At 42.6% G+C, this 23,154-nt stretch overlaps 1 protein-coding gene and 1 non-coding gene across 2 annotated transcripts in view; both read right to left on the bottom strand.

Moving 5' to 3' along the window:
- The window catches only part of PLLP (plasmolipin), a 49,502-nt gene extending 32,581 nt beyond the window's left edge, over nt 1-16,921 (bottom strand). Inside the window, exon 1 of the mRNA XM_032230235.1 lies at nt 16,634-16,921. Within this exon, the coding sequence (XP_032086126.1) occupies nt 16,634-16,762 (129 nt within the window). The 5' untranslated portion in view covers nt 16,763-16,921. The remainder of the gene's footprint in view (nt 1-16,633) is intronic.
- Nucleotides 16,922-22,597: 5,676 nt separating this feature from the next.
- TRNAL-CAG lies at nt 22,598-22,680 on the bottom strand. Its single transcript has one exon. It is a non-coding gene; the product is annotated as a tRNA-Leu (tRNA).
- Between the last annotated feature and the right edge of the window lie 474 nt (nt 22,681-23,154).

The raw sequence follows: 23,154 nt of genomic DNA, 5'->3' as shown, positions 1-23,154 counted from the left end.
ATAAGAACAAGCCATTTCTATAAAGATCTATCAATCTAATCTATAAAACCCAAAGTCAAAGTTTCATTATTTTCCATATCAAGCAAGAAGTTCAGAAGTGGTTTCCATGTGGAAACAAAAGTACTTACGTTCTTTTCTTTAATCATTTCTACAAAGATCTATCCATTTAATCTATAAAACCTAAAGTCAAAAAGTTTCATTCTTTCCCACATCAAGCAAGAAGTTCAGAAGTGGTTTCCATGTGGAAACAAAAGCACATGTCTTTTTTTTTAATCAGAAGAATTCATTCTCAAAGACCTCCAAGGAATCAGTTCTCTAGGGACCAAAACCCCATAAAATGAGGTGAGAATACGAGCAGACTTACAATCACTTGTTTACTGATCGTTCAATCTTAACAACAGAACTGAAAAATAAATGACTAGGGATCATTTTTCACTCTTACATTTGTTCATACTTATGACCGTCGCTATCCCGGGGTCATGTGATTCCTTTTAGTGACCTTCTGAGAAGCAAAGTCAACAGGGAGGCCAGATTCACTTAACAACCGAGCTACTAACTTAACCATTGCAGTGATTCACTTAACTGTGGCAAGTGAAGCCGTAAAACGGAGCAAAACTCGCTTCACAAACTTCTCACTTAGCAACATACATTTTGGGCTCAATTGTGGTTGTAAGCCGAGGACTACCTATCTATGCTTACTTCTCTTCCGTCGTGTTCTCATCACACGCTAAATAATAATAATAATAATAATGGACTAGCAGAGAAAAGCAGGCGCCAGTTATGCTCCGAAGTCTGATAAACTGAAAAGGATATTATTACAGCAATGTAAATGAGGCAAATTTATATGATGACGTCATGACACAACCAAAGCACCATTTGTGTAACGATGTCATCGCATAGCTGGCAGCAACTGATACAAGAGGTGCCATCTGGGTCATTCACACAACTGTGTCCTTCTGTGTCCTCTGAACCACTTGTCTTTAACGACCTCATCGTGTGACCGGCTTAATTCCCAATTTAACCTGGTTTGTGGGAAGTTCACCGTCCTGAGCTCCATAAAATAAATCAAGGCTTTGATTGCAATTGATACTCTGTCTGTATGTACATACGTTTGAATCCATCTTCCATGGGAGTTTTCCTGGCCAGAAACAACTTCGCCCTGCCTTCTTCTTCCTCGGTCTGTGACTTCTCTACCTGGCCAAGTCCTTCCCCACACAACTTCATTAAAGCCTTAGGATTCTAGACCAGGGGTCTCCAAACCTTGGCAATTTTAAAATCTGTAGAGTTTGGCTCCCAGAATTCCCCAGCCAAATTCTGGAAGTTGAAGTCCACAAATCTTAAAGTTTCCCAGCTTGGAGACCCCTGTCTAATGAGAAGGAAAAGAGGCATTTCTCTATCTACTTTCTTTCTCCACAAATCAAAGGAGCTTGAGAGATACTCAGATTATGAGACTTGGAAGGGACCTTATAGGTCATCTAGTCCAACCTGCCGCCACCCCCCAAGCAGGAGACTCTACACAATTTCTGACAAATGGCAGCCCAGTCTCTTCTTGAAAGCCTCCAGGGATGAAGCTCCCACAACTTCTAAAGACAACTTCTGTTCCATTGGTTGATTGTTCTTATTGTCAGAAAATTCCTCCTTATTTCTAGGTTGAATCTCTCCTTGGTCAGTTTCCATCCATTATTCTTTTTCTGGACCTTCGGGGGCTTTGGAGAATAGCTTGACCCCCTCCTATCTGTGGTAGCCCCTCAAGTATTGGAGCACTGCTCTCCTGTCTCCCCTGGTCCTTCTCTTCCCTAGACTAACCATGTCCAGTTCCTGCAACTGTTCTTCATATGTGTGGCCTCCAGTCCCCTAATCATCTTGGCTTCTCTTCTCTGCACTCTTTCTAGAGTGAAAGCCCACAAAATTGCATTTTTGCATTTTGCATTTTTCTCTTTCCTGGGTCAGGAAGGACGACTCTTTTTTTTTCCCACCACTTTCCATTTTGGTGAAATATCCAGTGTTTTCACTAACACCAAATCTAAAAAGATTGTTTGGCCACCCTCTCTGCACTTTTGAACAAGTCTGCTGGCCAAACTCAGACCACAAGGCTGAGGAGATTCCTTTTCCTTTTTTTGGCCAAGAACAGAAATTTAAAACCAGCCTCTTTTCTCCTCTCCAACAAACAGGTGGAAGCTTCAAAGCAAGGCGTGTAAATTCAACACTGCTGTTAATAGTTTAGAAAAATGACCGCACCTCCATTAATTATTGCAGTTGAGAACTGGCTACGCCACAGATAGGTAACCAATAAATACATCTCTGAGGGAGGAATAGGCCTACTGATGACATAGAGTCAATCTTGATTCCTAGAGACCATAACAATACCATAAAAAAGGGAAAGTTTGAATATTTCAGACATGGGATGCGACACCAGGAAAACTACACCAACCTTCACTTAATCCTCCAGGGAAGGATTGAAGGCAAAGGAGCTTCAGGCAGAAGAAGAACATCATGGACAAAACTCAACAGTATTTTTTTGTGCGTCTGTTGATAAAAATAGGATTGCCAGCATGATCGCCAATGTCTGATGATGGATATGGCAGGAGGAGGAGGAGATGGAGGAGGAGGAGGAGGAGGAGGAGAGTAGTAGTAGTAGTAGTAGTAGTAGTAGTAGTAACCATAAAACAACTTCAGTTCTTGGCAGAGACGGACTGACTGGCTCAAAGGCATCTCACTGGCTCATGTGTGCTGAGGCTACAGAAGAAGAGAATTTGGTGCATTGGTGAAGGTGCCAGCCTAGGAACCAGGAGGCAGTGAATTCTAGTCCCTCTTAGGCACAAAAACCAGTTGGGTATCTTTGGGCCAATGACCAGGAAAGGGTGAGTTCTAGTTCTGCCTTAGGGATGAAAGCTGACTGGGTGACTTTGGGCCAATCACTAGGAGAGAGTGAGTTCTAGTTCTGCCTTAGGCATGAAAGCCGACTGGGTGACTTTGGGTCAACCACTAGGAGAGGGTGAGTTTTAGTTCTGCCTTAGGCATGAAAGCCAACTGGGTGACTTTGGGTCAATCACTAGGAGAGGGTGAGTTCATGAAAGCCGACTGGGTGGCTTTGGGTCAATCACTAGGAGAGGGTGAGTTCTAGTTCTGCCTTGGGCATGGAAGCCGACTGGGTGACTTTGGGTCAATCACTAGGAGAGGGTGAGTTCTAGTTCTGCCTTGGGCATGGAAGCCAACTGGGTGACTTTGGGTCAATCACTAAGAGAGGGTGAGCTCTAGTACTACCTTAGCCATGGAAGCTGATTGGGTCACGTTGAGCCTATCACCAGGCAAGGGTGAGTTCTAGTCCCCTCTTACGCACGAAAGACTGGGTGTCTTTGTCTCAACCACTCTTTCAGCCCAACCCGCCTCACAGAGTTGTTGTCGTGAGGAAAAAGAGGAGCAAGGAGTATTATGAACATTCCCAACTTTGAAGTATTTATAAAGTAATAAAAGCAGGATCTTTAAAAATAATCTAATAAATAAATTTTTAGAAGTTGTGCAGCTGTGGCTCCTGCCGCTTTGAATCTGGGCAGTGCCTGAAAACCTTTCCAGTTTTTTTTTCTACTTCAAAAAAAGGAGGTTTTTTTTTTTCCCAGAGCAAAAAAAAAAATATTCAGAGGAAGTTCGTCCCAGCTTTACTCTGAAAGCATTCTTATCATGAAACAAAGGAAAACAAAACAGCCCAGCCAAGTCCCCACCCAACTCGACTCAAAGCCCTTAGCATATGGAGGGCAGGACGTTGATTGATAAAAATAGCCGAGGGCAGTGGTCTCCAACCTTGGCAACTTTAAGACTTGTGGACTTCAACTCCCAGAGTTCCTCAGCCAGCTTTGCTGAGGAACTCTGGGAGTTGAAGTCCACAGGTCTTAAAGTTGCCAAGGTTGGAGACCACTGGCCTAGGGCAGTGATGGTGAACCTTCTCAGCACCAAGTGCCCAAACTGAAACATGTGTGCATTCACATACATGTGTGCATGCTAGAGAGCTGGAAACTGGAAGACCAGCTGGGCAGGGTGCGCATGCCTGCTTTTTTGCCATTTTCAGGGCATTTTTAGGCCATTTTTGAACCGTTTTTGGCTCAGAACACAGCCCCAAAAAATGGCCTTAAAACAGCCCGCAAATTGCCTGTTTTCAGGTAGTTTTTCAGTCTGTTTTAGGGCCGTTTGGGGAGCATTTTCAGGCTATTTTGGGGGGGGCCATTTTCAGGGTCAAAATTGGCCTGAAAAATGGCCCAGAAAATGACCCCCAAAACAGCCTGGAAAATGGCCTGAAAAACGGCCTGTTTTTTGTGCATTTTTCAGGCTGTTTTCAGGCCATTTTCCGACGCTCCGGTGCCCACAAAAACTAGCTTGTGACGGTGTGCGTGCCCACAGAGAGAGCTCTGCATGCCACCTCTGGCACATGTGCCATAGTTTCACCATCACAGGCCTAGGGTCTCCTGTTTGAGCAGGGGGTTGGAGTAGAAGGACTCCAATGTCCCTTCCAGCTCTATTCTGATTGATGTTGAAGGAAGTGACCCCTTTGAAGCACCCACTTTTGCGGCTCTGGGGACTCTGGCGAAGCAATTGTCCCCTGAAGTGAATCACTAGTCAGTAATTCATGAGTACAGTTAATTTTGAGAAATATAATAATTATTATTATTATAATATTAAAACAGCAACAAACTGGTGGGAACATCAGCCTGAAAATGTCACCGAAAATCAGATGGTCAAGATCTTGTGGGATTTTTGCATACAAACAGACAAAATACTGGCGCATAATACACCAGACATCACACTGGTTGAGAAAAATAAGGTCCTAGGCCCCTGGGTGGGGCCCGATTAGTAACCAATGCCAAATCCAGCGAAACAACTGGCCGCTGTGATACAATTGTATAATAATAATAATAAAGAAAGAAACAGAGTCACTAATCCTGGCTGCGCAAGAACAAGCTATCCGCACAAATGCCATTAAGGCCAAAATCGAAAAATCCTCTGATGATGCCAAATGCAGACTTTGCAAAGAAGCTGATGAAACTGTTGATCACATACTCAGCTGCTGTAAAAAAATCGCACAGACTGATTATAAATTGCGGCACAATTCAGTAGCGCAAATGATCCATTGGAATTTGTGCAAAAATTTTAATATTAAAACAGCAACAAACTGGTGGGAACAGAAGCCTGAAAAAGTCACCGATCAAGATCTTGTGGGATTTTCGCATACAAACAGACAAAATACTGGCGCATAATACACCAGACATCACACTGGTTGAGAAAAATAAGGTCACAATCATAGACATTGCAATACCAGGTGATAGCAGGGTAGCTGAGAAGGAACATGAAAAAATTGCAAAATACCAGGACTTGAAAATCGAAATTCAACGACTATGGCACAAACCAGCAGTGGTAATTCCAGTGGTAATTGGCACACTGGGTGCTATTCCAAAAGCACTGGAATTACATTTAAAACAGTTAAAATTGACAAAATCACCATCAGTCAAATGCAAAAAGCCGCACTGCTTGGATCTGCACGCATATTACGAAAATACGTTACGACGTCCTAGGCCCCTGGGTGGGGCCCGACTAGTAACCAATGCCAAATCCGGCGAAACAACTGGCCGCTGTGATACAATTGTACAACAACAACAACAACAACAACAACAATAATAATAATAATAATAATAATAATATATTATAATATATATTATAATATATTATAATAATATAATATGGATGATTTGAAACTCTATGGAAAGTCAGAAATAGAAATCCAATCATTGACAAATACAATTCGAGTATTCAGCACCGATATTTCAATGCAGTTTGGCATGAAAAAATGTGCCACTGTATCCATAAAAAGGGGCAAAATCACTGCATGTGAGGGAATTGAAATGCCCAATGGCCAACTAATTAAATGCAACGAAAATGAAGCCTACAAATACTTAGGCATTCTGCAGTTGGATAATATCAAGCATGGAGAAGTAAAAACTATTGTCAGGTGAGAGTACACCAACAGAGTTAGGAAAATTTTGAAATCTAAATTGAATGGTGGAAATACAATCAAGGCCATAAATACCTGGGCAATACCAGTTACACAGCTGGTATAGTTAACTGGACACAAGCTGATTTGGACATTTTGGACAGAAAAACCAGGAAACTAATGACAATGCACTACAGTTTACATCCACGTGGTGATACTGATAGACTATATCTGCCCCGAAAATCAGGTGGCAGAGGATTATTACAAGTGAAGCAAACAGTTGAAGAAGAAAAACATGCACTGGCTGATTATTTAAAAGAAAGTCAAGAACATCTATTAATCAAAGTAAAGGACAAAAATCTACTGAAGGCCCAACAGACGAAACAAGAATACAAAAAAGATGTGATAAAATCAAGAATGGAGAGTTGGCAGAACAAAGCATTGCATGGCCAATTTCTGGATAAAATAAAAGATAAAGTAGACAGTGAAAAAACTTGGTTATGGTTAACAGCAGGTACATTAAAGAAAGAAACAGAGTCACTAATCCTGGCTGCACAAGAACAAGCTATCCTCACCAATGCCATTAAGGCCAAAATCGAAAAATCCTCTGATGATGCCAAATGCAGACTTTGCAAAGAAGTTGATGAAACTGTTGATCACATACTCAGCTGCTGTAAAAAAATCACGCAGACTGATTATAAATTGCGGCACAATTCAGTAGCACAAATGATCCATTGGAATTTGTGCAGAAATTATAATATTAAAACAGCAACAAACTGGTGGGAACATCAGCCTGAAAAAGTCACCGAAAATCAGATGGTCAAGATCTTGTGGGATTTCCGTATACAAACCGACAAAATACTGGCGCATAATACACCAGACATCACACTGGTTGAGAAAAATAAGGTCACAATCCTAGACATCGCAATACCAGGTGACAGCAGGGTCGCCGAGAAGGAATATGAAAAAATCACGAAATACCAGGACTTAAAAATTGAAATTCAACGATTATGGCACAAACCAGCAGTGGTAAGTCCAGTGGTGATCGGCACACTGGGTGCTATTCCAAAAGCACTGGAATTACATTTAAAACAGTTAAAAATTGACAAAATCACCATCAGTCAAATGCAAAAAGCCGCACTGCTTAGATCTGCACGCATATTACGAAAATATCTTACAACGTCCTAGGCCCCTAGATGGGACCCGACTAGTATCAATGCCAAATCCGGCGGAACAACTGGCCCGCTATGATACAATTGTGATAACAACAACAACAACACCTCTGAGGAGCTTTACCTTGTCATGGTGGAGGGCTTGCGTGCTCTAATGATCCTAAGAGATATGCTGAACAAGTACAACCATATCAGACAGGTCTCAGGTGAAGGGCCAGACAAAATTTGCTCCACAATCCATTCAAACATGGTGAATATGAAAAAAAATGAAATTTATACCTGCTGAACCGTCGCCCGGATTAACAAGGGTTCCGTTGGATGCTATGGCTCCTGGGCATTCTGCACGAAATGAGCTATAGGGCTCAGCTTCCTCTGCTAGGCAACCAGGGCATGGAGCTGACAAGCTACTGGAAGAAAAAGTGAAAAAGCGAAAAATCTGGACTAGGGAAAAAAACATCTCTATTATGAAAGCTTACTATCAGTCTGAGCCAGCAAAACGTGGATTTCAAAAATGAATGCATCAGATTTGGAAGGTGAACCACACGGACTGTGATATCAGTGAACAAAGGATAATGGACCAACGACGTGTAATTCTAAGCCACAAATTTTTCACTACAGCACAATTAATAGGAATTGAAGAGAAAGCAACTAATGGTCTAAGTATACCAGCAAAGAAGCGTAACATCAAGAATGATTTGCAGACTCAAAAGCAAACTGAGGAAGAAAGGGAGGAAGAGGATGCTGAAATGGATGAAGATAAAGAACAAGGAAACACTGAGGAACAAACACCAACAGATATTGCTCAATTAGCTGAGAAAATAAAGCATCAAATGGAAGATGTCGAAAGTACACGTTTGCCAAAGCTGAACCAAGTGAACCGGAAAGAATTGAGAAAGGTACTAAAAAAGGTCAATGAGGCTGTGCAAACCATTCAAACCACTACATTAACTGAAACAAACCAGCTGATGCATGCAGCAGCCTTCATAACCACCAAAGAATTGGGTTTGAAAATACAAAAGAACCAAAGAGGCAAGAAGAGGAAGCCTAAATGGAAAATTTGGTTGGAATTGAAGATCAAAAATTTTGTGGAGACTTGACCAACTTGAAGAACCTAAGGCAAGGTCAGCTAAAAAACAAGCAGGTCAAAAACAGCCTGGAAGCAAGATACAATTTGGAGAATAAAGAGATTGCAATAGTAATTGAAGAGCTGAAGCAGAGGGTTGTTGCCATAGCTAATGAAGTAGTACTGAGTGAAGTTGAAATTAAATGAGGCATTTTCCAGGGTGATTCCCTTTCACCCCTACTTTTTATACTCTCAATGCTACCACTGACCATCATTTTGAAGAAGATGAACTGTGGATACGAACTTGCAAAGAAAGGACTGGAAATAATGAAATATCGCGACCTGGCCATCGAAACTACACGGCTATGGATGAAGCATGTCACGGTGATACCCATTGTCATCGGGGCACTTGGCACCATGTCCAAGAATTTTACAAGATACATCAACAAATTGCAGCTTCCTGCAATAACACCAGCGGAACTGCAAGAAACTGCGCTACTCGGAACATCTTATATTTTAAGAAGGTACTTGGTTGATACCTAGGATGCTGGCAGCAACCCGTATCAACCATTAGCACCAGTCAAATATATTTGTAATGCATTTTTGAATGTTCAGTTGACTGAGTTTAATGTTTAATGAATAAAGTATGTAATAATTGCTTATCCATTTTAATAAATCTTCCCTATATAATTAATCATTCTCTAAAGTTTTTAAAATTCTAACTTCTGTTTCTGTCAATTAGCAATTGGACAAAAATACATACATGGTTAGAAAAAATGGTAAAGCAACATAAAGACCTAAAACCAGAAATATTTTTGTTGGGTATCTTACCAGAACAGTACCATAAAGGCACTTTTAATTTTACCTATTTAATTTTACATGTCTTAACAGCGGCAAGAATCGTGTTTTGCACAACAGTGGAAAAATGAAGAAATCCCTACCGAAGGAAGTGTACTAAAGTGTAATAAAAAATACTAGAATGTGGAGAAATGGATACTGTATATACTCGAGTATAAGCCTAGTTTTTCAGCCCACTTTTTGGGCTGAAAAAAGCCGCCTCGGCTTATACTCGAGTCAGTGAAAAAATTTGCCCGAAATGGAGGAGAAAAAGGGGCGGGGCCATGCCGCTGGGTGACACTCGTGAATGGCCCAGTGCCCCTGTGAGTTTCCCCTCCCTCTGTGTCAGTTTGCCGCGCAGCGCGCACCGCACCATCCCCCCTCCTCACGTTCTAATGTAATGCAGGGCTGTCTTACGATTCCCCTTCCTCCCCCTCCTGCCGCTCTGCAACGATGTCCCACCTCCTCCTTGTTATGGCAAGCAGCCACATAGCGATGTCCCACCTCCTCTGGTACAGTGATCCAATGATAGGAATCACTGTGCCGTGTGTCATAGGAGGCGGGACATCGCTCCCGCGGCTGCACGGGACATCATCATCACAGCGGGACATCAGCATCATGAGGTGAGTGAAGTATTTCATTGAATACACCGCTAGTTTACTGTTTTTCTTTGAAATAAATATTCAAAAACATTATTGGTATCTATTTTTATTTTTGAAATTTACCGGTAGCTGCTGCATTTCCCACCCTAGGCTTATACTCGAGTCAATAACTTTTCCAGTTTTTTGTGGTAAAATTAGGTGCCTCGGCTTATATTCGGGTCGGCCTATACTCGAGTATATACGGTAGATTAACACTTAAGGAGAAAGAAGAAACAGAATATTTTTAACATGGAATTCATTTTAGCTAGTCAGTAATTCAGATAGGATTTGGTTTGAAAACATTTTCTACCTCTGCATACTCCACCCTCAACTAACTGAAGGGGAAGGATTAAACCAATGCACAATATTATTGCCAAACTAATGTAAAATCAGAAGGAGCTTGTCAACACATTTTCTAATGAACAAATTTTATAAAAAGCCATATGCTCTTCCTGGTGCTTTTGGCTACCACACGCTAATACTGCTTGCCTGTTGGAAAACCTCACCAGAGGAACATGTCATTTGAATCATGCAACCACTACGCATCTCCCTTAACCGGGATATAAACAATAAATGATTCTATAAATTGAACAAACAAACAAACAGACATCTGCACTGTAGCTCAGGTTTGTGGGAAGATTGGCAGTCTCTTTAGCCGCCAATCAGGACTCGGTTTGCTGAAAACAACTCTGGGGTTGTATGAAGTGTTCTGCCATCGTGACTATTTTTTGGAGTGTTTATTGTCCTCTCGGAACACGTGGGAGGACTTTTTGGCACTTTCAAAGCAGGGCCCAAATGCTATGCATTTTTTAAGAGGAAGGGGTCAAGGCAAGAATTGGGGAGGGGGTCATAAGAAATAGCACGGGAGTTTCCTGGCATTATCTGCTCCTTTCGAGATGAATGGATACGTCTCTACTCTGGGATAATCATCTTTTTTTCTGGTCTTAGGAAAAGCAGGAGATGGTGGTCACCGTTTTTTTCATTGTTTATGCATTAGTGACCTTTATTCATTTATGTTGCTCAGCAAACATACTCCTTTCTCCTCTTTTACCCGTAATGACCACAACCATGTGAAGTGGGTTTGAGAGAGGGACTGGCCCAGTGGTGGGATTCAGCCAGTTCATACCTATTTGAGGGAACCAGTTGTTATCTTTCTAACCAGTTCGGAGAACCAGTTTTTGGAAGAAATCTCCTTTTGTTTTTTCCCACTTTACAGGGCTGATCCTATAAGGAAGACAGGAAGGAAACATTCTGGTGTTGTTTCTAGCCTGATCTTTATTGCCCTGCTTACAGAAACTGCCTCTCTTGTTAACTCTCATTACATTGTAACAGCTAAGGTGAAGCGCCCATCGACCTGAGTGATCTTGAGTTGGCCACACACCCACCCAGTCACATGACCACTGAGCCCCACCTACCCAGATGGTCTTTAGGGCAGAGAACTGGTTGTTAAATTATTTGAATCCCACCACAGGACTGGCCCAAAGTCACCCATCCAGCTTACATTCCTAAGGTGGGACTAGAACTCACCATCTCCTGGTGATTGGCTCAAAGTCACCCAGCAGGAGTAGAACTCACCTTCTCCTGGCCCAAATTGCCTAGCTTCCTTTTTGTACCTAAGGCAGGACTAGAACTCTCCATCTCCTGGTGATTGATCCAAAGTCACCCAGCCAACTTTCTTGCCCAAAGCTTAACTAGAACTTACCATCTCCTTGTTTCTAGCCTGATGCCTTAACCACTAGACTGAACTGGTTCTATTGGCTCTATCAACCCTCCTCCCCCTCCTCATGACAGTCTCAATGGAGGTCTGGGCTGCTGGGGGTTCGCAGGGGTTCGGGAGAACCTCTAGCTAAGTTTTTGTGCATTTCTGAAAACCCACAAATCCTACTCCTGGCTAGCCCCACCTACCCCGCCTCGCCTCTCCCAGGAGTCCCCATGCGGCCCGTTTCAGATGCAGGTAAGTACAGGGCATGCGCGGAGGCTCGGGGAGGGTGAAAAATGGGCCTAACAGAAGTTTGGGACAGCTGGAAACAGGCCTTCTGGAGGGTCTCTGCAGCGTGGAGAGGGCAACCCCCCCCAACGTGGTGCAGGAGGCCCACTAGGCCACGCCCACCACATCCACACCCACCCAGCAACCAGGCAGAGAACCCCTTGCTAAAAGTCTTGAAGCCCATCTCTGGATCTCCCCTTGGTCCTTGCAGACCTGCATCCTTGCACCCCAAACATCTCAGCTTTTGAAAAAGAATCCCCTTTCTCTCTTGCCCCACATCGGTGCCCATCAATTGTGTGGCACTACAAAGCTCATGCTACAGGGTGACTCAGCCAAGCACTCCCATTTGTCTAAGAATGATATCCTGCATATACGGCCATGACTCTAGTTTCTTAGAAAATATGATGGGAATCTCACCAACTCTGTTAGCAATTTTTAAAAAAACAGGAAACACCATTCTCTGCTGGATTATTATGGTAAATACACGACTCCATGCCGTATTATTATTATTATTCCACTCACAGGAAGGTGAGGATGTTTATTTGCCCCACAAGCCCTGAAAAGATTCTTTGCCTCTCCCTGCAGTGCTGAAAGCTACTCCACCCATCACAATTTTACATTGTCGAATAATTTAAAGGCAGAAATCCTAGAAGCTTCTATTCCATCTGTGCGTGGTGGCAGCCAAAAACAGCCAATGCAATCCTATGCTGCATTAACAGAGGGATACCATCAAGATCAAGGGAGGTATTAATACCACTCTATAAAGCCTTAGTAAGGCCACACCTAGAGTACTGCATCCAGTTTTGGGCCCCACACTATAAAAAAGATGTTGAGACTCTAGAAAAAGTGCAGAGAAGAGCAACCAGGATGATAGCAATAGCAATAGCAGTTAGACTTATATACCGCTTCATAGGGCTTTCAGCCCTCTCTAAGCAGTTTACAGAATCAGCATATTGCCCCCACATGCTGGGTCCTCATTTCACCCACCTCAGAAGGATGGAAGGCTAAGTCAACCTTGAGCCGTGAGATTAGAACCGCTGAACTGCAGATAACAGTCAGCTGAAGTGGCCTGCAGTACTGCACCCTAACCACTGCGCCACCTCGGCTCAGTAAATATGATGAGGGGACTGGAGGCTGAAGCATACGATGGGCATGGCTAGTCTAGTGAAGAGAAGGACCAGGGGAGACAGGATAACAGTCTTCCAAAAAAGCCAATGCAATCCCAAGTTGCATTAACAGAATGATACAATCAGGATCAAGGGAGGTACTAATACCACTCTATAAAGCCCTAGTAAAACCACACCTAGAGTATTGCATCCAGTTTTGGTCACTACACCAATAGTGGGATTCAAATTTTCTTTATTACCGGTTCTGTGGGCCTGGCTTGGTGGGCGTGGCAGGGGAAGGTCACTGCAAAATCCCCATTTCTTCTCAATTAGCTGGGACTCGGGAGGCAGAGAATAGATGGGGACGGGTCCAGCCAGAGGTGGTATTTACCGGTTCTCCGAACTACTTAAAGTTTCCTCTAACGCTTCTACAGAACTGGTCAGAACCTGCTGAATACCACCTCTGCACCACACTATAAAAAAGAAGTTGGGACTCTAGAAAAAATGCAGAGAAGAGCAACCAGGATAATTAGGGGCTGGAGGCTCAAACATATGATGGACAGTTGCTGGAACTGGGCCTAGCTAGTCTAGTAAAGAGAAGGACCAGGGGAGACAGGATAGTAGTCTTCCAATATTTGAGGGGCTGCCACAGTGGGGGGAGGGGTTATTCTCCAAAGCACCCAAAGACCAGGAAAGGAATAATGGATGGAAACTGACCAAGGAGAGAGTCAACCTGGAAATAAGGATGAATTTTCTGACAGTGAGAACAATCAACCTATGGAACAGAAGTTGCTCTCAGAAGTTGTGGGAGCTTCATCACTGGAGGCTTTCAAGAAGAGACTGGACTTCCTTCCGTCAGAAATGGTGTAGGGTCTCCAGCTTGGGTGGAGGGTTGGACTAGATGACCTACAAGGTCCCTTCCAATTCTGTTAATCTGTTAATCAGAGAACCAATGTGGAAAATATGGTGCTCAACCACCATTTTCTAGAGAAAATGAGAAAGTCCCCCACCTTCCCCCCAGTGGATCTCATGGCCCATTTTAGAGGTGGTTCAACCTTCTGCCATGTTTCACATCTTAGGCAAAGAATGAAACTATGAAGAGAGGAATAGCTTATTAAAAAATATAAATATAAATAATAATATAAATAATAATATAAATAATAATATAAATAATAATATAAATAATAATATAAATAAATATAAATAATAATATAAATAAATATAAATAATAATATAAATAATAAAATAAATATAAATAATAATATAAATAATATAAATATGAATATGAATATAAATAATACAAATGTGAATGTGAATGTGAATGTGAATGCAAATATAAATATAAATAATAATAATATAAATATAAATATAAATATAAATATAAATATAAATATAAATATAAATATAAATATAAATATAAATATAAATATAAATATAAATATAAATATAAATATAAATATAAATATAAATAAATATAAATATAAATATAAATATAAATATAAATATAGATATAGATATAGATATAGATATAGATATAGATATAAATATAAATATAAATATAAATATAAATATAAATATAAATAATACAAATACAAATATACATACATACATACATACATACATACATACATACATACATACATTCTGCTGTTCTCAACACCACCAGGTTTGTTTGGAGTGAATTTCTTGCAGTCTTTATCCTTTGCAAAGGTTAACTCTCCAAATTTAGTAGACAGAGGTAGTCCTCGACTTACAACAGTTCATTTAGTGACTGTTCAAATTTACAATAGCAGTGAAAAAGGAGACTTATCATCCTTTTTTCCTCACACTTTACGACCGTTGCAGCCTCCCTGTGGTCATGTGATAAAAACTCGAACACTTGGCCACTGAGTCATGTTTATGACGGTTGCAGCATCCCGTGTGTGTGTGTGTGTGTGTGACATGATCCCCTTTCATGACCTTCTGACGAAAAAAGTCAAGGGAGAAGCCAGATTCCCTTAACGACTGGGTTACTAACGTAACAACTGCAGTGATTCACTTAACAACTGCGGCGAGAAAGATTGTTAAACGAGGCAAAACTCACTTAACCTCTGTCTTGCTTAGCAACCGAAATTTCGGGGCTCAACTGTGGTCATAAGTACAAGGACTACCTGTAGGATTTTTTTTTTTTAACAAAAGGGAAGATGGGACTCCAGGCCACATCCTCACTCCTGCTGGGACAGGGGCTTCACTTCCCCTTCCCCCCCACAAGCCAAACCCACTTCCTCCCCCTGCAGAAGTCCCTCTGCCCAGCTGAGGACCATCCCGGTGCCTCTCTTCTCCATGTTTGAAGACCCCACAGTTTCTTCTTCCTCTTTCTCTCACCCTTGGATGCCCTGCTTTCCAAAGTCAGCCTAAGGCGGATCCCTCCACCTCTTACCCCAATTATCTTGTCTTTTCCCAAAGATCAAAGCTACTCATCTTTAGTACATCAGAGTTTATTGCAGCCCAACCCAAGGTGGTTGCTGTGGTTAGTAGTCTTGGGGGGGGGGGGTTCTGCCTTGAGGGTGTGTGTCTGTTTTTCCAGTTGTCCTCTCCAGTCTTGGCCTCCTAGGTGGGGAGGGAGATTTCTTTCACGCCCTTAAATCGTACTACTGAGTGCCAGTTGTGGCACAATGTCCCCCCCAGCTGAAGAAAATGGTCCTTTTGAATACTAAAGGCTGAGCTTACACAGCGACTTAACCTGGTATAATGAGGATGTTAGATTTTATTAATTTTAATCAATGACTAGCTTAAAAAGAAAGCAAAAAGAGAAGGGAAGAGGAAAGAAGCAAGGAAAAAAGCAAGGAAGGGAAGAAAAGGAAAGGAAAGGAAGGGAAGAGAAAAGAAGAAAAGAGAAGAGGAAAGAAGCAAGAAAAAAGCAAGGAAGGGAAGAGAAGAGAAGAACAAAGGAGCAAGGAAAAAAACAAGGAAGAGAAGGGAAGGGAGAAGAGGGAAGGGAAGAGAAGGAAGGAGTGGGAAGGGAGAAGGAAAGGGAGAAGAAAAAGGAAGGTTACGATAAGATCAAGTGTGCTCACATGATGCAATAAAACAAATGCTAGATTAGTGTACATTATTAGAACTAAAATTCTTAGATAAAATCTACCTCTAAATTTCTAAAGAGGAAGCAAATATTCAGCTCAGAAGGAAGTAAACAAGTTATTCTTCAAGATTTTTTAAAAAAATCTGGGGTATTAATCATAAATAACTGAAAAGAATTATTACTATAAAACATAATAAAAAGACGAAGGTAAGCTTGAAATTATCCGTTCATACATATTAGTGGTTATTGGATAAAACTGGGTTTTATGGGATAGGACAGTTCTCAGCAGATGGAAGAAAGTTCATATAAAGTTCCCACGGAGGCTCAGATTCAAATCTTACTCTGGCCACAGACCTTCCTTGGGGAATCTGGACGGTCCCTTTCGTTTAGACCAGCCTACCAAGCAAGGAGATCACTGTAGGAGAAGGAAACACCTTGTGGTCTCCGATGCATCCACCATCCTTTCTCTCGGTCGCAATAAGGACATAAACCAAACGCACAAGGTTGCCGGTGGTTTTCTACGCATCGGGGTTAATAGGTGGTAGGAAGCCCAGACAAACCGAGGTTCAACAAGCCAGGATTCAGGGTTAGCCCTGCTTTGGAAGGAAACCTGTACCCTTCAGCTCAACCTGGGAAGGAGCCGACTACCCGCTTCTCCACCCCGGGCAAAAGAACTGTTCCTCCCCACCCCGAGGGTCCGCTGGACAGTGCCAGAAAGGCGGCCCGCCTGCTTTTCTGGACTGGGGGCGCTCTGCACGAGCTCAGAGGCACGCCGGCTGGACTACTCACGATTTCCACCACCATCAGGATCCCGAAAGGGGACCTGACGAAGTCCAGATCCAAGGAGGGCGCGTGGAAAGCCGGCTCCCCGGCGGGGGTGCTGGTGCGGGTGCTGACTTTGGCCGGGAATTCCATCATCCCGCCGGCGGCGCCCCCGGGCAGGAGGAGAAGGCGCGGCGCCCGGTTGGAAGCTGCGAAGGGCGAGGAGCGCTCGAGGGAGCGCAGAAGGGGACGCGGCTCCGGAGCGCAGCCGGGGCGAGTTGGAGCGCTGTTGCTGTTGTTGCCGCCGTTGGTGGCGCTGGGGCTGCGGCTTGGGATGGGGAGGTGGCCTGGGGCGCGGCCGGGGGGGCGCTCCGGTGGCTGGTTGGCGGCGCTCCGAGGCGGAGGAGGGACGAGCCGGGCGGAGGAGCCGCGTCCCCCGCAGCCCTGGGGGCCGGCCTTAGGCGGAGGACCCGCGGGAGTCCCAGAATTGAGCACCAGCCGCTTTCCTGCCCTTCTACACGGGTTTGCATTCCCCCCTCCGCGTTCATACGACCAGCGTTACATCCTCCGCTTCCAGGAAGGGCGCCCGCCGGTTGGGTGCGCCCCCGGACTCAACATCCTCTATAAAGGAGTGGAGAGGATAAATAATAACAACCACAAATAATTAATTAAAAAATGTGCAACAATGGCAACCAAGGCAGGCAAGATGGTAGAAGATGATGGAATACAACTTGAGAATGAAGAAATGATAAAGGCAGTAAAACCAGAGGAAGGCTACAAGTACTTGGGGATTTTAGAGGCCTCTGACTTAATGCATAATAAAGTCAAGGAATTAACTTCAGCAATGTACATTTGATGAATTCACAAGATATTAAAGTCCAAATTGAGTGGAGGAAACATCATAAAAGCCATAAATACCTGGGCTATACCTGTGATTTGATACTCTGCAGGAATAATTGACTGGACCCAGATGGAGTTGGACAATTTGGACAGAAAAACAAGGAAGCTTATGATAATGAATCATGCTTTGCATCCTAAAAGTGATGTTGACCGATTGTATCTACCAAGAGCAGAGGGTGGTCGAGGACTCCTACAAGTAAAACAGACTGTGGAAGAAGAAAAACACAGCTTGAATGATTACATCCAGAAAAGCCAAGAACCAATGATTAAGGAAGTAAATAAAGGAGGCCTTTTAAAGACAACTAAGTCTAAAGCTGAATATAAGAAAGAAGTAATTAAGAAGCGAGCTGAAAATTGGAAAAACAAAGCCATGCATGGCCAATACTTGAAAAGTATTGAAGGCAAAGCTGACCAAAAACTAACTTGGAACTGGTTAAGATCAGGAGTACTGAAAAAAGAAACAGCTTTATTTTGGAAGCTCAAGAACAAGCCTTAGCCACAAACTGCATGAAGGCAAAAATTCAACATGTTACCACCAACAGTAAATGTTGCCTCTGTAATGAGAAAGACGAGACAGTCAACCACTTGATCAGTGGGTGCAGCAAAATTTCACAAACTGACTACTTACAACACCATGACCGCATTGCTAAGATCATTCACTGGAAATTGTGCCAAAAGTTTGGATTTGAGTACAGCAAAAACCACTGGGACCATCAGGTTGAGAAGGTTTTAGAGAATGAGAAAGCCAAGATCTTGTGGGACTTCAGAATCCAGACTGACAGGCACTTCGCCTACAACAAACCTGACATAATAATTGAAAAGAAAAAAGTATGGTTCATTGACATTGCAATACCTGGTGATGTACGAATTGAAGATAAAAAGCAAGAAAAAATCACAAAGTACCGGGAATTGCAAATTGAGGTTGAGCGACTGTGGAAAAAGAAATTGTTTGTTGTCCCAATTGTAATTGGAGCCCTTGGAGCAATACCCAAAGGGCTACCTCGCTATTTGGAAATTTTAAATTTATCAGACTTGAACATTCTGATTCTACAAAAAAAACCACCCTACTTGGAACAGCTTATATCCTCCGACGTTACCTTAACAGTTCCTAGGTCCTTAGGTAGGACTTGAGTTATTGAGCTACTAACCAGCCCCAAAGGCTGTGAATCTCACCAAAGATTATCATCACCATCATCATCATCATCATCATCATCATCATCACAACAATAATAATAACAACCCTCCGAGCTTTACCTTGTCGTGGTGAGGCTTGCATGCTCTAATGATCCTAAGGACTATGCTGAACAGGTGCAGCCATATCAGACAGGTCTCAGGTGAAGGGCCAGACAAAATTTGCTCCACAACCCATTCAAATATGGTGAATACAAAAAAAAAAAGAAATTTATGCCAGCTGAACCGTCGCCCGGATTAACAAGGGTTCCGTTGGATGCTATGGCTCCTGGGCATTCTGCGCAAAATGAGCTACAGGGCTCAGCTCCCTCTGCTAGGCAACCAGGGCATGGAGCTGACAAACACCCTACTTGGAACAGCTTATATCCTCCAACGTTACCTTAACAGTTCCTAGGTCCTTGGATAGGACTCGAGCTGTTGAGCTACCAACCAGCCCCAAAGAGTGTGAATCTCACCAAAGATTATCATCATCATCATAATCATCATGATCATCATCATACTGGCAGCAACCTGTATCAACCATTAGCAACAGTCAATGGCATTTGTGATGCATTTTTGAATGTTCAGTTGACCGAGTTTCATGTTTAATGAATAAAGTACATAATGATGATGATAATGATGATGATGATAGTCTTTATTGCCATTTTATTGTCATCATGTGTACAACAAAATTGGTTTAGCCTCTATTGGTGCAATCCTTAACAAAAATACAAGACAACATGAATAGTATAGAGAGTAATCCGTATACAAGTATATTGGGCGGAAAAAAACATATAAAGAACGGTTGCTGGAATTGGGGATGTGTGGTTTAATTGAAAGAAGGACCAGAGGTGACATGATAGCAGGATTCCAGTATTTGAGGGGTTGCCACAAAGAAGAGGGAGTCAAACTATTCTCCAAATCACCTGAGGGTAGAACAAGAAGCAATGGGTGGAAACGAATCAAGGAGAGAAGCAACTTGGAACTAAGGAGAAATTTCCTGACAGTGAGAACAATTAATCAGTAGAACAACTTATATAGCAATAGCAATAGCAATAGCAGTAGACTTATATACCGCTTCATAGGCCTTTCAGGCCTCTCTAAGCGGTTTACAGAGAGTCAGCATATTGCCCCCAACAATCTGGGTCCTCATTTTACCCACCTTGGAAGGATGGAAGGCTGAGTCAACCCTGAGCCGGTGAGATTTGAACCGCTGAACTGCTGATCTAGCAGTAGCCTGCAGTGCTGCATTTAACCACTGCGCCACCTTGGCTCATCTTGCCTCCAGAAGCTGTGAATGCCCCAACACTGGAGGTTTTTAAGAAGATGTTGGACAACTATTTGTCTGAAATGGTTAGGGTTTCCTGCCTGAGCAGGGGGCTGGACTAGAAGACCTCCAAGGTCCCTTCCAACTCTGTTATTTGTACTTTTACCGGTTCTCTCAACCTACAAAGCAATAACTATCCCCAAGATGTGTGGCAGACAGCTACTCCCCCCCCCCCAGAGGATGGAGGCAGAAACGCAACAAGCCCCAGTGAAGTCTGTGTAATCACAGCCAGTTTTACTGCTAAAAAGGGGTCCTTGGATTGAATTTTGGCATCTCCTCCTGCGGGATTCCAACCGTTGCATCTTTTAAACAATGATTTGTATCTTCCTGTGATAGGTGAACTCCCCCGTCTGGAGCTTAATCCGCAGATGTGGAGTTACCTTGGTTACAATCTGTTGCACCAAGTACGTTAACCCAAGGGAGTCACTCAGCAGGTTAAGCAAAAAAGGCAAAAAAAGGAACTATGATTAAAATGAGTAGTCGGTTGAGTCGGTAAGTTGAGGGAAGCCAGCCCTCGGGACCCAGTCCTGATATTGGTAGGGGTTGAAACCCAAAACGTACCCGTAAAATTAGTCAGCAGTTGTGACCCAAATTTGAAAGGTGAAGTTCCTGATGCTCTTTGAGCTTGGTGGTTTTCTTGCAGAAAAGTGGTTTTTCTTGCAGAGATTTTTCTTGCAGAGGTTTCATCGCCAAATTAGGTAACATCATCAGCACCAGCATCTAGTTGGAAATGAGATGCCTGCAAACAAACCACCAAGCTCAGAGAGCACTAAGGGTCCCACCGTCCTCTTCCTCCTCCCTGCAAACCCCACTTCCTTTCAGCACTGATGATGTTACCTAGATGGTTAAGGAGATGTCTGCAAGCAAACCACCCAGCTCAGAGAGCATCAAGGGCCCATCCTCCTCTTCCTCCTCCTCCCAAACTCCACTTCCTTCTGGCACTGATAACGTTATCTAGTTTGATAATGAAATGTCTGCAAGAAAACTGCCAAGCTCAAAGAGCACCAAGAGCTCCTCCTCCTCCTCCTCCTCCTCCTCCCAAACCCCACTTCCTGTCAGCACTGATGAGGTTACCTAGTTGGACAATGTCTGCAAGCAAACCACCAAGCTTAGAAGCATCAAGGACCCCACATTCCTCCTCCTCCTCTCCGCAAACCCACTTCCTTTCAGTACTGATGGTGTTACCTAGTTGGATAATGAGATGTCTGCAAGCAAACCACAAAGCTCAGAGAGCACCAAGAACCCCACATTCCTCCTCCTCCTCCTCTCTGCAATCCCACTCCCTTATTGCACTGATGATGTTACCTCTATACGTAATAGAACATCAATCAATCAATCAATCAATCAATCTATCTATCTATCTATCATCAATCTATCATCTATCTATCATCTATCATTGATCATCTATCTATCATCCATTCATCCATCCATCATCTAATTATTTAATCTGTATTTCTTCTATCGCTCCAACTGGCCATGTGTTTCTCATGTTGTCTGTGAACTTTGTATGTATGAAAAATTAAAGAAAGCATCAGATTTTATCAACAGAAGCCAATTGTTTTCATTAGGAGTTATTTTAGAGTTTGGGTTTTTAAAAAACTATTTCGGTCCACCTCTGGCAACTTTTGGCCTCTGAAACAGGACATTTGGAGTTATTATAAGCACTTTGGGGAAATGCTGCTGCAGACAGGACCTTATCCCCAACAAACCAAGGAAAATAAATGAATCCACAAACTATTTTTTTTAAAAAAAACATCCAAATCTCTTCTATTAGCTTTTCCCTGGAAGGAAAAAAGGCTGAAACTGAAAGGGTCATTAGGGGGAGAAAGCAGAGAAATTTGCAATATATATAATGCTATTGTGTGTGTGTGTGTGTGTGTGTATGACATAATATAGTAATAATATATTCTAATAATGTAATGTAATGTTATAGTATAGTATAGTATAGCATAGCATAGTACGGAATAGAATAGAATAGAATAAATATAATAATAGAATAGAATAGAATAAATAGAATAAAATAAATAGAATTAATAATATAATATAATAATATATAATATAATAATATATAATATAATACAATATAATACAATATAATATAATAATATATAATACAATACAATACAATATAATATAATAAATATAATATAATAAATATAATATAATATATAATAGCATAGCATAGAATAAATATAATATAATAATATAATATAAATTATAGTATAGCATAGCATAGCATAGCATAAATATAATAGAATAGAATAGAATAGAATAGAATAATATTGCAAATTTCTGTGTATTCCCTGGCTTGGGGGGAGGTTGCAATCAAGAGAAGTAATCGAGAAGCCATAGAAGACGAAGGAGGCCGGACTTGCGGTCCGATTTTCTGAGTTTAAGCCTGTTCTATCCGGAGCCGCTGTTAATTCGGAGGGAGCACAGGCGCTACTTCCCAAGCCTGGAACAGTTGAAGTTTGCGGTGGTTTTTTCCCCTCGCCTGCTGAGATCTGGGGCATTAGTGGCGGTTGGTAAAAGAGGAACTCTTCCACAGACCTCCTGCAAAATTAAACGCAGGGAGGAAAAAAAAAGTTAGCATTTGTCAGAAGTGGGATTCGAACCCACGCCTCCAGGGGAGACTGCGACCTGAACGCAGCGCCTTAGACCGCTCGGCCATCCTGACTGCTTGGCCAATGGGTTTTCTTTCTTCGTACAACATTTGCAAAACAGACTGCTGACGTCCCTTATTTTACGTGAGAAGGCTCATTTTGCGCAGGCGCAGTTAAACGTTCAGCGGCCGCTATTAATATTCCTCCGCTGGGTTGTTCTCATCGGAGGCAGCGGGTTCGCAGCGGCAGGAAAGGGATCGGCGGTGTCCTCTGGGTCTTAGCGCCCATCTAGATGGAGAACTTGGCAACTTTAAGGCTTGGGGACTTCAACTCCCAGAAGTCCACAAGTCTTAAAGTTGTCAAGTTTGAGGACTACTGGTGTAGGGTCTCCTGCTTGGGGGCGGGGGGGGGGGGGAGGGTTGGACTAGATGACCTACCAGGTCCCAACTCTGTTATTCTATATCAAGCAACCACTTCTGCCTATCTCAAACCCTTTGGATTAAGGACTCAGTAGGTACTGTAGATCAAAATGCAAATCCAGCCTGAAC

Source organism: Thamnophis elegans, chromosome 14 (assembly GCF_009769535.1).
Source record: "Thamnophis elegans isolate rThaEle1 chromosome 14, rThaEle1.pri, whole genome shotgun sequence".
In the NCBI taxonomy this organism is placed as follows: Eukaryota; Metazoa; Chordata; class Lepidosauria; order Squamata; family Colubridae; genus Thamnophis; species Thamnophis elegans.
This window is presented reverse-complemented; position numbering and strand designations above follow the sequence as displayed.